This window comes from Oncorhynchus nerka, linkage group LG24 (assembly GCF_034236695.1).
Source record: "Oncorhynchus nerka isolate Pitt River linkage group LG24, Oner_Uvic_2.0, whole genome shotgun sequence".
Lineage (NCBI taxonomy): Eukaryota > Metazoa > Chordata > Actinopteri > Salmoniformes > Salmonidae > Oncorhynchus > Oncorhynchus nerka.
The window spans coordinates 75,767,718-75,782,498 of record NC_088419.1 but is presented as its reverse complement, the minus strand read 5'-3'; the positions used below and the strand labels follow the sequence as shown (position 1 = coordinate 75,782,498).

General features: G+C 45.1%; 1 protein-coding gene across 9 annotated transcripts in view; it reads right to left on the bottom strand.

The window, feature by feature from the left end:
* The window catches only part of LOC115108758 (receptor-type tyrosine-protein phosphatase F-like), a 388,031-nt gene that overhangs the window by 13,239 nt on the left and 360,011 nt on the right, over positions 1–14,781 (bottom strand). For all 9 annotated transcript variants that reach the window (XM_065009146.1, XM_065009144.1, XM_065009145.1 and 6 more), the window contains 3 exons: positions 13,817–13,914; positions 1,888–2,011; positions 271–446 (listed from right to left, as the gene is read on the bottom strand). In XM_065009146.1, the coding sequence (XP_064865218.1) occupies positions 271–446; positions 1,888–2,011; positions 13,817–13,914 (398 nt within the window). The remainder of the gene's footprint in view (positions 1–270; positions 447–1,887; positions 2,012–13,816; positions 13,915–14,781) is intronic.

The following is a 14,781-nucleotide window of genomic DNA, read 5'->3' as shown; positions in this document are numbered from 1 at the left end:
TGTAGTGTGTATGGTGTGTGTTCAGCACAGAATGTGTGCATGCACATGGTTGAGAGTGTGCTGACATTGTAGTGTGTATGGTGTGTGTTCAGCACAGAATGTGTGCATGCACATGGTTGTGAGTGTGCTGACATTGTAGTGTGTATGGTGTGTGTTCAGCACAGAATGTGTGCATGCACATGGTTGTGAGTGTGCTGACATTGTAGTGTGTATGGTGTGTGTTCAGCACAGAATGTGGGCATGCACATGGTTGTGAGTGTGTACATTCACCCGTGACTTCTCCTCCAGTCTGGTCATCATGACGATAGTGTTGGTCCTCTGCTCCCACACCATCCTCCAGAAGTCACTCAGGGTTTCAGGAAGCGGGCCCTGTGTAGCGATGCAGGCGTTCTGCTTCCTGTAGCTGTCTATGTAGTTAGCGTTGATGTAGTCACTACCTGGTACTCCTGTAGCACGGTGAAGGAACACAGTGTTAGGAAACATTAGGGCAACGTCCCAAATGGCACCCTATTTACTGTATAGTGCACTTCTTTTGACCAGGGCCCATAGGCATTGCCACTCCATTCCTTCTTCCTATATGGCACCGTATACCCTATATAGTACATTACTTTTGACCAGGACCCATATGGTAATGTACTATATAGGGGATATGCTGTCATTTGGGATGCAGCCTAGCAGGCTGGCAGGGTATCAACACCCCCTTCACAGCATGAGACAGGCCCACACAGGACAACACAGAGAGAAGAGAGACAGAGCCATTCACAACCATCAGGAGGCCCACACAGGACAACACAGAGAGAAGAGAGACAGAGCCATTCACAACCATCAGGAGGCCCACACAGGACAACACAGAGAGACAACACAGAGAGACAGAGCCATTCACAACCATCAGGAGGCCCACACAGGACAACACAGAGAGAAGAGAGACAGAGCCATTCACAACCATCAGGAGGCCCACACAGGACAACACAGAGAGAAGAGAGACAGAGCCATTCACAACCATCAGGAGGCCCACACAGGACAACACAGAGAGAAGAGAGACAGAGCCATTCACAACCATCAGGAGGCCCACACAGGACAACACAGAAGAAGAGAGACAGAGCCATTCACAACCATCAGGAGGCCCACAACACAGAGAGAAGAGAGACAGGACAACACAGAGACAACACAGAAGAGAGACAGAGCCATTCACAACCATCAGGAGGCCCACACAGGACAACACAGAGAGAAGAGAGACAGAGCCATTCACAACCATCAGGAGGCCCACACAGGACAACACAGAGAGAAGAGAGACAGAGCCATTCACAACCATCAGGAGGCACTATCATTTACATCACTAACTGACTCCAAACAGACAGACAGACAGACAGACAGACAGACAGACAGACAGACAGACAGACAGACAGACAGACAGACAGACAGACAGACAGACAGACAGACAGACAGACAGACAGACAGACAGACAGACAGACAGACAGACAGACAGACAGACAGACAGACAGACAGACAGACAGACAGACAGACAGACAGACAGACAGACAGACAAACAGACAGAAGGCACTGTCACACCTGGGGATTGGGTGTACTGTTGTTGTTGTGACTTTGCAGTGGGTGGGAGATTACTGTCTACAGACTTGACTTTGGATTCTCTTTATTAAGACAGCCTCACTTAGCAATAACATCACAATCCCTCCCACTTCTTTGTGACCTCCCCCCACCCCTCCTTAAAAAGCTAAACATAACCTCAAAACACCCCACAACAATAAAACACTTTACTGAGATATGCTCACTTAATAACACATTACCTCCCCACATCCAGCCTTAAAAAGCAAAATAAATCTCCAAAACACATCACAACAACAACCACAACAAATCAACCAAACATACCGTCGACAGAGGCGAGGATGACCCTGGAGTGGTCGTAGGCGATGACGTTTGCATAGCGGTTCTTTGGCTTGTTCACCTCCAGGTTAGAGTGTTCCCATGTGAACTGCTGGCCAGGGTCTACAGACTGATGGAGGGAGAGTTGGAAGGAGAGAAGGAGAGGAAGGAAGGAAGGGAGAGAGAAAGAAAGAGAGGGAGGGAGAGATAGAGAGAGCAGGGGAGAGGGGTAAGGAGAGAGAGAGGGGGGGGGGGGGGGTTGTCATCTTCCCTGTAATATTTTTGGAGGCACCAGAACTCATTCTCCATATTTTTCAATGTCCGTTTTGTAATAAAAATAAGCCCTCTATGATCCCACGTAAATCTAGCTTCACCCCGGGCTGTTTGTACAGTCCTAAAATCACCTCTCGGCCGTGTCTCTGCCACCTCTGGGCCACCTAATGACCAAGGAGAGCTGTGCTGATAAAATCAGGGAATCACAGCGGTGAACAGAGCTGAAACACAAACTCTGTGTCCGCATTCCTGAATATACCCAGCCTGAGGTCGTGACCTCCAACCCCCTAGACACAGAGAGGGCAGAACCTACAGAATGAAATAGAACAAATGTAGCTGGACCCCACACCTACACACACAATGTTGCAGAGAGTTTTCTGTATGTAGGCTTCTGCTGGATGAGAGGAAATAGGAAATATCTACTATACAAGCTAGTAAATCAGATGTTAGCTTCCTTATCATCAAATAAGGAAGAAGAAAATGGAGGAGGCTGTCCAGAAACGATTAGAGGATATTTAAACAATGTTTCATGGTGGAAAAATGTAGTCCTACAGTACATAGAAGTAGACTATACTATAGTATGTGACACAGTGAGAGAGAGAGTAGAACATATGGCAGGCAGGACATGGGCTAGCTACTCAATGCAGGTTGATGATTCATCTGAGCCCTGTATTTATACCTGGCACTGGACAAAGGCTCTGCTCTGGTCCAACTAAATAATGACCAACTAGATTCTTATTCATTATTGACATTTAATTCTGAGTACTGATCTCACATCATCTGAAAAACAAACACATACTCTCTCTGTTTCTCTCTCCTTTACCGTCTAGCCTGTTTCTCTCTCCCTGACCCCTTTACCATCTAGCCTGTTTCTCTCTACCTGACCCCTTTACCGTCTAGCCTGTTTCTCTCTCCCTGACCCCTTTACCGTCTAGCCTGTTTCTCTCTCCCTGACCCCTTTACCGTCTAGCCTGTTTCTCTCTCCCTGACCCCTTTACCGTCTAGCCTGTTTCTCTCTCCCTGACCCCTTTACCATCTAGCCTGTTTCTCTCTCCCTGACCCCTTTACCGTCTAGCCTGTTTCTCTCTCCCTGACCCCTTTACCGTCTAGCCTGTTTCTCTCTCCCTGACCCCTTTACCATCTAGCCTGTTTCTCTCTCCCTGACCCCTTTACCATCTAGCCTGTTTCTCTCTCCCTGACCCCTTTACCGTCTAGCCTGTTTCTCTCTCCCTGACCCCTTTACCGTGTCTCTCTCTCTCTCTCTCTCCTGACCCCCTTTTCTCTCTCCCTGACCCCTTTACCGTCTAGCCTGTTTCTCTCTCCCTGACCCCTTTACCGTGTCTCTCTCTCTCTCTCCCCCTGACCCCTTTTTCTCTCCCTGACCCCTTTACCGTCTAGCCTGTTTCTCTCTCCCTGACCCCTTTACCCCTTTACCGTCTAGCCTGTTTCTCTCTCCCTGACCCCTTTACCGTGTCTCTCTCTCTCTCTCTCCCTGACCCCTTTACCGTCTAGCCTGTTTCTCTCTCCCTGACCCCTTTACCGTCTAGCCTGTTTCTCTCTCCCTGACCCCTTTACCGTGTCTCTCTCTCTCTCTCTCTCCCTGACCCCTTTACCGTCTAGCCTGTTTCTCTCTCCCTGACCCCTTTACCGTCTAGCCTGTTTCTCTCTCCCTGACCCCTTTACCATCTAGCCTGTTTCTCTCTCCCTGACCCCTTTACCGTCTAGCCTGTTTCTCTCTCCCTGACCCCTTTACCGTGTCTCTCTCTCTCTCTCTCTCCCTGACCCCTTTACCGTCTAGCCTGTTTCTCTCTCCCTGACCCCTTTACCGTCTAGCCTTTTTCTCTCTCCCTGACCCCTTTACCGTCTCTCTCTCTCTCTCTCTCTCTCTCTCTCTCTCTCTCTCTCTCTCTCTCTCTCTCTACCCTCAACCCCTCCACTGTCTAGCCTCTCTCTCTACCCTCAACCCCTCCACTGTCTAGCCTCTCTCTCTCTCCTCAACCCCTCCACTGTCTAGCCTCTCTCTCTACCCTCAACCCCTCCACTGTCTAGCCTCTCTCTCTCTCCTCAACCCCTTCACTGTCTAGCCTCTCTCTCTCTCCTCAACCCCTTCACTGTCTAGCCTCTCTCCCTCTCCTCAACCCCTCCACTATCTAGCCTCTCTCTTTCTCTCCTCAACCCCGTCACTGTCTAGCCTCTCTCTTTCTCTCCTCAACCCCTTCACAGTCTAGCCTTTCTCTCTCTCTCCTCAACCCCTTCACAGTCTAGCCTTTCTCTCTCTCTCCTCAACCCCTTCACAGTCTAGCCTTTCTCTCTCTCTCCTCAACCCCTTCACAGTCTAGCCTTTCTCTCTCTCTCCTCAACCCCTTCACAGTCTAGCCTTTCTCTCTCTCTCCTCAACCCCTTCATAGTCTAGCCTTTCTCTCTCTCTCCTCAACCCCTTCACAGTCTAGCCTTTCTCTCTCTCTCCTCAACCCCTTCACAGTCTAGCCTTTCTCTCTCTCTCTCCTCAACCCCTTCACTATCTAGCCTCTCTCTCTCCCTGGCCCCTCCACTGTCTAGCCTCTCTCTTTCTCTCCCCAACCCCATTCACTGTCTAGCCTCTCTTTCTCTCTCTCTTTCTCCAACCCTTCACTGTCTAGCCTTTCTCTCTCTCCCCAACCCCTCCACTGTCTAGCCTCTCTCTCTCTCCCCAACCCCTTCACTGTCTAGCCTTTCTCTCTCTCCCCAACCCCTCCACTGTCTAGCCTCTCTCTCTCTCTCTCTTCCCAACCCCTTCACTGTTTAGCCTCTCTCTCTCCTCTCCCCGACCCATTCACTGTATTGCCTCTCTCTCTCTACCCCTTTCTCTCACTCCCTCGTTCTCTCTGCCTCTCTCTCACACCCTCTTTCTCTCTTTCCTCCTCTTTCTCTCTCACACACACAAACCGGAAAAGGGCTGTACATTCTGGTGGCTTCCTCCTGACTGACTGGCTGACTGGTTGACTGACTAGCTGGGAAGGCATGTGGGCCCCAGTCTGCTTGCTGATAACAATGACAATGGTGAGAGAGGTTGAGCGCACATCTTATTTAACAGCCTGTTAGGTAAAGCCTTCACTGCGTCACTCTGACAAATCACACACATTACTGCTAATGCACCCCGCTGACGTGAATATCAGTTACTGTGCATGTCACTGCAATCACACTCTATCGCCGACACTGCCGCATTCCATTTCTCCCAGAAACAAAACAGGTACCCACAGAACAGTCAGACAGAAAAACAAAAGCCCAGAGGGCTGCCACCATGTGTACCTCTGTGAGACAGAGATACCATGCTAACATTTGGCGCAGGCAGCTGAATTTACATAGGCAAGGAAAATTGACTTTGCATTCTGACACATTTGAAGAGCCCTCAGCCCTGTTTTTTTGACTAGCTGTGTGTGTGTGTGTATGTGTGTGTGTGTGGTGTGTGTGTGTGATGCTTCTAGAAAAGCTCCTGTATTGCAGCTGATATCAAATCCTGTCAATACACTTCATACAGTAACTGACTGTGGTGAAGTCCCAAATGTCTCTCTATTACTCTCTATACAGTACAATATAGGCCTGGTCAAAAGCAGTGCACTATATAAAGAATAGGGTGCCATTTGTGGCATACACTATGTATAAAGCTTTTTTTTGTAAAGCTTAACATATTACAATATTCTGAGTTAATGCTTCAGTTAGCAGTTGGTCAGGTAGAAAGTTGTACTATTCTGTGGACCCCAGGAAGAGTAGGTGATGCTTTTGCAACAGCTAATGGGGATCCTAATAAAATACCAAATATATACAGTACCAGTCAAAAGTTGGGACACACCTACTCATTCAAGGGTTTTTCTGTATTTGTACTATTTTCTACATTGTAGAATAATAGTGAAGACATCAAAACTATGATATAACACATATGGAATCAGGTAGTAACCAAAAAAATGTTAAACAAATCAAAATATATGGTATATTTTAGATTCTTCAAAGTAGCCACTCTTTGCCTTGATGACAGCTTTGCAAACTCTTGGCATTCTCTCAACCAGCTTCATGAGGTAGCCACCTGGAATGCATTTCAATTAACAGGTGTGCCTTGTTAAAAGTTCATTTGTGGAATTTCTTTCCTTCTTAATGCATTTGAGCCAATCAGCTGTGTTGTGACAAGGTAGGGGTGGTTTACAGACAATAGCTCTATTTGGTAAAATACCAAAACCTTATTATCGTAAGAACAGCTCAAATACACAAAGAGAAATGACAGTCCATCATAACTTTAAGACACGAAGGTAAGTCAATCCGGAAAATTCTGTCACGACTTCCGCCGAAGTGGGCTCCTCTCCTTGTTCGGCCGACGTTCGGCGATCAACGTCACAGGCTTTCTAGCCATCGCCACTCCATTTTTCATATATCCATTTGTCTTGTCTTGTTTCCATACACATCCCTGGTTTTCATTTCCCAATCAATCTACTTGTATTTAACCCTCTGTTTCCCATCATGTTTTGTGTGTAATTGTTTCATGTTATGTGGTGTTATTTATGTAGTGCTCTCGTTTATGGAACTATAATAAAAGTGTGCCTGTTCATTATACTCTGCTCTCCTGCACCTGACTTCACCTCCAATACACCATTGACAATTTCATTAGAGTTACCAGCCTGAAATACCCAATAAATGCTTCACAGAGTTCAAGTAACAGACACATCTCAACATCAACTGTTGAGAGGAGTCTCAAGCCTTCAAGAATCAGGCCTTCATGGTTGAATTGCTGCAAAGAAACCACTACTGAAGGACACCAATAATAAGAAGAGACTTGCTTGGGCCAAGAAACACGAGCAATGGACATTAGACTGGTGGAAATCTGTCCTTGGGTCTGATGGGTCAAAACAAATTAGTTCCAACAGCCGTGTCTTTGTGAGATGCAGAGTAGGTGAACGGATGATCTCCGCATGTGTGGTTCCCACCGTGAAGCATGGAGGAGGAGGTGTGATGGTGTGGGTGTGCTTTGCTGGTGACACCGTCTGTGATTTATTTAGAATGTAACGCTGCTGCTACTCTCTGTTATTATCTATGGATAGTCACTTTAATAACTCTACCTACATGTACATATTACCTCAATTACCTCGACATCAGTTCCCCCGCGCATTGACTCTGTACCTGTACCCCCCTGTATATAGCCCCGCTATTGTTATTTACTGCTGCTCTTTATTCATTTGTTATTCTTATCTCTTACCTTTTTTTGATATTTTCTTAAAACTGCATTGTTGGTTAAGAACTTGTAAGTAAGCATTTCACTGTAAGCTCTACTACACCTGTTGTATTCGGCGCAGGTGACAAATAACCTTTGATTGATTTGATTTGATTTAAATTCAAGGCACACTTAACCAGCATGGCTACCACAGCATTCTGCAGCGATACACCATCCCATCTGGTTTGCATTTAGTGGGACTATCATTTGCTTTTCAACAGGACAATAACCCACCACACCTCCAGGCTGTGTAAGGCTATTTGACCAAGAAGGAGAGCGATGGAGTGCGGCATCAGATGACCTGGCCTCCACAATCAACCGATCTCAAACCAATTGATATGGTTTGGGATGAGTTGGACTGCAGAGTGAAGGAAAAGCAGCCAACAAGTGGTCAGCATATGTGGGAACTCCTTCAAGACTGTTGGAAAAGCATTCCAGGTGAAGTTGGTTGAGAGAATGCCAAGGAGTGTGCAAAGCTGTCATCAAGGCAAAGGGAGCCTACTTTGAAGAATCTAAAATCTAAAATATATTTGTATTTGTTTAACACGTTTTTGTTTACAACATGATTCCATATGTGTTATTTAATAGTTTTGACGTCTTCACTATTATTTTACAATGTATAAAATAGTACAAATAAATAAAACCCCTTGAATTATTAAACTTTTGACTGGTGCTGCATTTAAAAAAATCATAAATAGCTATTTCAGCGCAAACATGCCCAAACACACCACCCACCCATGTGACAATATACACAGTATAAACACGCTTACACACACACAAAAACACACAGACACACAACCCCCCCCCCTGTCAGTGACTCAGCCCTCAGTCCATCTGTTCCAGGGTAGTCGGATGATTGTATGTGTGTGTGTGTGTGTGTGTGTGTGTGTGTGTGTGTGTGCGTGCGTGCGTGCGTGCGTGTGTGTGTGTGTGTGTGCGTGTGAGTGTGCGTGCGTGTTTGTGGGTGTGCGTGTAATGGTAGTGGGATGAATGTGTGAATCAATGATGGCTGACAGTTTGTCTGGCAGAGTGTCTGAAATACATTGTTTGCTGTATTTCTCATACACACCTCAGAATGTGCATCCCAAACTGCACCCTATTTCCTATTCAGTGCACTACTTTAGACCAGGGCCCAAGAGTAGTGCATTGAATAGTGATAGCGTACCATTTGGAACGCAACCTGAGAAAGATGCACCTGCCTGCCGTCTCCACAGTAAGTCTCTGATTCCCTCTCTGGGAGACTGGATGTGATGTTGTTTATGTGTGTGTGTGTGTGTGGGGGGGGGGGGGATCTTCCTGCAGGGGGGTAGTGGGGTGGTGGATGAAGTCTTCCTCGTGCATACATCTATACATCTACATTATTTAAAAGAAATTGCCACGGCGGCCACGATTTTGCAGCAGTGGTGCGCAGCTGCTAAACGTATACAAGGGAAACACTGGTGTGTGTGCGCATGTGTGTGTGGTGTGCTTGTTGTAATTCATGGGTCCTGTCTAGAGAATCCACCGGGGGAAAACAGGCACATGGAACGCAGAAGAAATGTTAAAAAGACCCATCATTTGCTGTAACTGAGCGAAGCAGCAGCGACGCGACGGTATTTAAAAAGTGCCTCCATTCTTCTTCTGGTGATATCCTAATCTAGTGAGGCACATTAGAAAGGGATTCTGGTGATATCCTAATCTAGTGAGGCACATTAGAAAGGGATTCTGGTGATATCCTAATCTAGTGAGGCACATTAGAAAGGGATTCTGGTGATATCCTAATCTAGTGAGGCACATTAGAAAGGGATTCTGGTGATATCCTAATCTAGTGAGGCACATTAGAAAGGGATTCTGGTGATATCTGGTGATATCCTAATCTAGCTGGTGATATCCTAATCTAGCGAGGCACATTAGAAAGGGATTCTGGTGATATCCTAATCTAGCGAGGCACATTAGAAAGGGATTCTGGTGATATCCTAATCTAGCGAGGCACATTAGAAAGGGATTCTGGTGATATCCTAATCTAGCGAGGCACATTAGAAAGGGATTCTGGTGATATCCTAATCTAGCGAGGCACATTAGAAAGGATTCTGGTGACATCCTAATCTAGTGAGGCACATTATTCTGGTGATATCCTAATCTAGTGAGGCACATTAGAAAGGGATTCTGGTGATATCCTAATCTAGTGAGGCACATTAGAAAGGGATTCCTAATCTAGGAGGCACATTAGAAAGGGATTCTGGTGATCCTAATCTAGTGAGGCACATTAGAAAGGGATTCTGGTGATATCCTAATCTAGTGAGGCACATTAGAAAGGGATTCTGGTGATATCCTAATCTAGTGAGGCACATTAGAAAGGGATTCTGGTGATATCCTAATCTAGTGAGGCACATTAGAAAGGGATTCTGGTGATATCCTAATCTAGTGAGGCACATTAGAAAGGGATTCTGGTGATATCCTAATCTAGTGAGGCACATTAGAAAGGGATTCTGGTGATATCCTAATCTAGCGCATGAGGCACATTAGAAAGGGATTCTGGTGATATCCTAATCTAGTGAGGCACATTAGAAAGGGATTCTGGTGATATCCTAATCTAGCGAGGCACATTAGAAAGGGATTCTGGTGATATCCTAATCTAGCGAGGCACATTAGAAAGGGATTCTGGTGATATCCTAATCTAGCACATTAGAAAGGGATTCTGGTGATATCCTAATCTAGAGGCACATTAGAAAGGGATTCTGGTGATATCCTAATCTAGCGAGGCACATTAGAAAGGGATTCTGGTGATATCCTAATCTAGCGAGGCACATTAGAAAGGGATTCTGGTGATATCCTAATCTAGTGAGGCACATTAGAAAGGGATTCTGGTGATATCCTAATCTAGTGAGGCACATTAGAAAGGGATTCTGGTGATATCCTAATCTAGTGAAGCACATTAGAAAGGGATTCTGGTGAAAAGCCTGATTAACACCTGTTGTCACTCCTCAGCGTACATTACCAGCCAAGTGCTCAGATAAATTGTTTGCAAAGTCCCAATCCTAAATGTGTCATATCTGGCTAATTCGGTGCTCCCGGAACATATGGTGTTGCTTCCTTCCTGTGTGTCAGTAGAAGGCATCCGTCCCCACTACTAGCTGAGGAAACGTTGGAGTTGGACAGCATGGCCAATCAACTAACAACTGTCAGTGTTTTCACCTGTCTGAATACAGCACAGGCGGGGAGAATGAAAGATTCCCTAATGAGAATCTTGGCCTGGCTCTAGGCAGCACTCACCACTCAGTAGCTGGCAGTGATCATTAATCACTAATCATAGGAAATTATGAGTAAAGTATGTGTGTGTGTTTGTGCGTCCCAATGTGTGTGTCATATCTGTTTCTCCCGCATGGTGTTGCGTGTGTGTGTGTTTGCTGAGGAAACGTTGGAGTTGGACAGCATGGCCAATCAACTAACAACTGTGTTTTTCTGCATGCGTGTGTCCCTAATGAGAATCTTGGCCTGTTTCACCACTCAGTAGCTGTGCATTAATCACTAATCATAGTTATGTGTGTGTGTGTGTTTCTGCATGCGTGTGTGTGTGTTTGTGCGTGCGTGTGTGTTTCTGCATGCGTGTGTGTGTGTTTGTGCGTGCATGCGTGTGTGTGTGTGTGTTTCTGCATGCGTGTGTGTGTGTTTGTGCGTGCGTGTGTGTGTGTGTGTTTCTGCATGCGTGTGTGTGTGTTTGTGCGTGCGTGTGTGTGTGTTTCTGCATGCGTGTGTGTGTGTTTGTGCGTGCGTGCATGCGTGTGTTGTAAATACAAACAAGAGAGAATTTTAACTCAGAATTTGAATGAGTTATTAACATATTTCTACCCATTTGCTCTATTCACCTTTAAAAGACAACAGTTGACAGCCTGTGCTTCTATTCCAACTATCCCTGACCACTATAACTGTCAAACAGTATTTATAATCAATTAAAGACTCACAGTACACCCTGAGGACTAGTACACTTTGAGTGGTGATGATTGTATTAGGATTGTACTTATACTAGTGTGTGTGTGTGTGTGTGTGTGTGTGTGTGTGTGTGTGTGATTTTTTTGGGCTTTACTATCCGTGTGGGGATCAGAAGTCCTCGCAAGGATAAAAAAACAAGGACTATTTGGACAAGTGGGGACATTTGGGGCCCTGGTCAAAAGAAGTGCACTATTTAGTGAATAGGGTCACATTTGGCACACAGAGTCAGATCTAACAAGCTGGCTGAATCCCTGGCTAGGCTCCTCTCATTTCAATAGAGCCATTATGATGGTTTCATTTCAAGGCCTGCTGCCCTGACACTATGTGGAAATATCTCCATGTAGAGGTGGAGTGGCTGAGTAACTTGTATTGGTGGGGGGGGGGGGGTTGTGTGTCAGAACAACGAGATAAACAAAATGCATTTAAGCTGTTCCATCCAGCTGCATCATCTTTGATCTTCTCATAATGAACAGCACTGAGGTAGTCTGTAGTGTGTGTGTGCGCGCGTGTGTGTGTAGTGTGTGTATCTAGTAGTTAGTGTGAAGTTTGAACCCTGCTTCCACCCACTTCATCAGACAATTTCACCTCGTTCCTGTCTCAATGCTTTCGTCACTCTCTGAGTGGAGAATAAACTAACATGATAGCTGTACTGTTTCACTCCCAACACATTACTATACTGAATAACACACTGACTGGAAGCAGGTAAACACAGAAAAGTTTATCTAGGGTCTGGGATGCGTCCCAAATGGCACCCTAATCCCTTTATAGTGCACTACTTTTGTCCAGGGCCCATAGGGAATAGGGTGCCATTTGGGAAGCAGCCCTAGATGCTGTTTTATAATTAATATGCACTCCCTCCTCGGTAAACAGTGGTCCCATCTGTCCTGCTTTATCCGGCTGGAAATTCACCACTTTAAATGCAAATCTCCTTCCTTTGTAGGACAACAAGGCATAATCCCTCACTGGCTTTTACTGTAGGTAAATGCACTGGAATAATACTATTGGAAGGGAGGGGGGAAACAGAGAGAGGGATAGAATGGCTCTGAAGCAGCCCTGAACTTACACAGAGAGAAATGTACAAGTAGCAAAGTGCAGCTGGATGCAGAAACAAAATCATTATGCAGAATTACCTGGACTCATAATAGTGGTTATTTAAGACAAGGTGGGATGAGGAATGGTTGGCCTATTACAAACTATTAGAAACTCCCTGGACAATCAACCCCCAATGTTTACTCAAGCATTCTTTACACTAGCCATGTTCAGCTGGTATGTTGAAGAGGTAGATGAGGGAACATTGGTATATCATATATAGGGTGGCAGGTAGCCTAACGGGTAGGAGTGTTGGGCCAGTCACCGAAAGGTTGCTGGATCGAATCCCCGAGCTGACAATGTAAAAATATTCCGTTCTGCCCCTGAGCAAGGCAGTTAACAAACTGTCCCCGGGCGCTGAAGACGTGGATATTGATTAAGGCAGCCCCCCGCACAGCTCTGATTCAGAGGTGTTGGGTTAAAATCAGAAGACACATTTCATTTGAATGCATTCAGTTGTACTGACTAGGTATTCCCTTATATCTAAGGTTGTAGTGATAAAGACAGTCAGCGGTTGCAGGGCAGTGAGGGGAGCCAGAATCAAAGTGTTGAGAGTGACTATAGACACTGTCGATCTAGAGACTATAGATCTAGAGGCTATAGATCTAGAGATTATAGAGCAGTGCATCCCAAACACTGACCTTGGACCCCTTGCACATGTTGGTTTTTGCCCTGACACCACACAGATTTGAAAGCCTTGAGAAAATTGAGACATGGATGGTGTGTGTGCCATTCAGAGGGTGAATGGGCAAGACAAAATATTGAAGTTCCTTTGAACGGGGTATGGTAGTAGGTGCCAGGCGCAATGGTTTGTGTCGGGAACTGCAATGCTGCTTCAACTCAATATTAGGAAGGTGTTCTTAATATTTTGTGCACTCAATGTAGATCTAGATATTATAGAGACTATAGATCTAGATACTATAGAGACTACAGTTTGAGAGAATATAGATTTAGTTGCTATAGAGACTATAGATGTAGAGGGTATAGACTATAGATATAGAGACTATATACATATAGAGGCTATAGAACAAGATTCTATAAAGACTATTTATCTAGATACTATAGATCTAGGGACTATAGATCTAGATACTCTAAAGACAAAGACTATAGATCTAGAGACTATAGATCTAGATATTATAAAGACTATATATCTAGAGACTATATATCTAGAGACTATAGATCTAGGGACTATAGATCTAGATACTATAAAGACAAAGACTATAGATCTAGAGACTATAGATCTAGAGACTATAGATCTAGATACTAAAGAGACAATATATTTGGAGGCTATAGAGACTATAGATTAAGGAACTGGATTGTAGACAGCCAGTGGTGGTCAGCAGGACAAAGCAGAGCAGGAGTAGTTACCTCATACTCCTGTGAGAAGCGGAGTCCGTCGTTGGCCTTGAGACGCTCGATGTGGTTAGCAAGATCAGTGGTGGAGATGAGAGGGTGCTCCCTCATCCCTGAAAGAGAGAGGAACAGGGTTACCAAGCTATTGCAGTGAATACAACTTTCCTTCAGCTATGAGTGAAATATACAACACGGTGTAATATATGCATGTACACACACATGCATGCACCACCCGCATACACCTGCACACACACATTCACGCAACAGACATACACACACACGGAATGTGAAATACGCAACCAGATAACTGATGCATTTGTGATGACAAAGCACAGAGCTCATTGAAAGTGGTGAAATGGAAAGAAGTGTGTGGTTGCGGAGAGAAGACACAGAGAGAAAGAGAGAGAGAAGAGAGATAAGAGTGAGAGAAAGAGAGAGTGACGAGAGAGAGCAACAGACAGGTGATATCTCTAGAGCTCTGTAACACCATGCTGTGGGTTACTCCTGTGAAGGGAGTGAGTGAATGAGCATGCTGATTGGTTGGCTGTAGCCCACAGCAACACAAGTGGGAGGGGGAGGGGTCATGAGGGTATTCAGAGCGTCATATTACATTATTTTTCCATTAAATGGTAACTGAAAACTATCTCTGGCTATAGATAGATGAGACCAACATCTTAGTACATTAGTAATATTATCACAAACCTAAAAAATACTTTATTCAGAAATAACATTCTGGAAAGAAAATATACCACATACAGCTGCTAGCAGGTGATGTACATAATAAAGCTATAGCTACATTGTAACCTCAAAGTACGGAACACATATATCATCTCTTTCAGTGGCAGAAGAGCTTAGGACTTGGAACGATTGATGGAGGAACAATCTTTCATCTCGGCTTTGTCCTCAAAGCAACAACAAATGGATTATCCTCCAAAATAACATACAATATTGATACAAGCCAGTGGTGACAGGTGACAGTT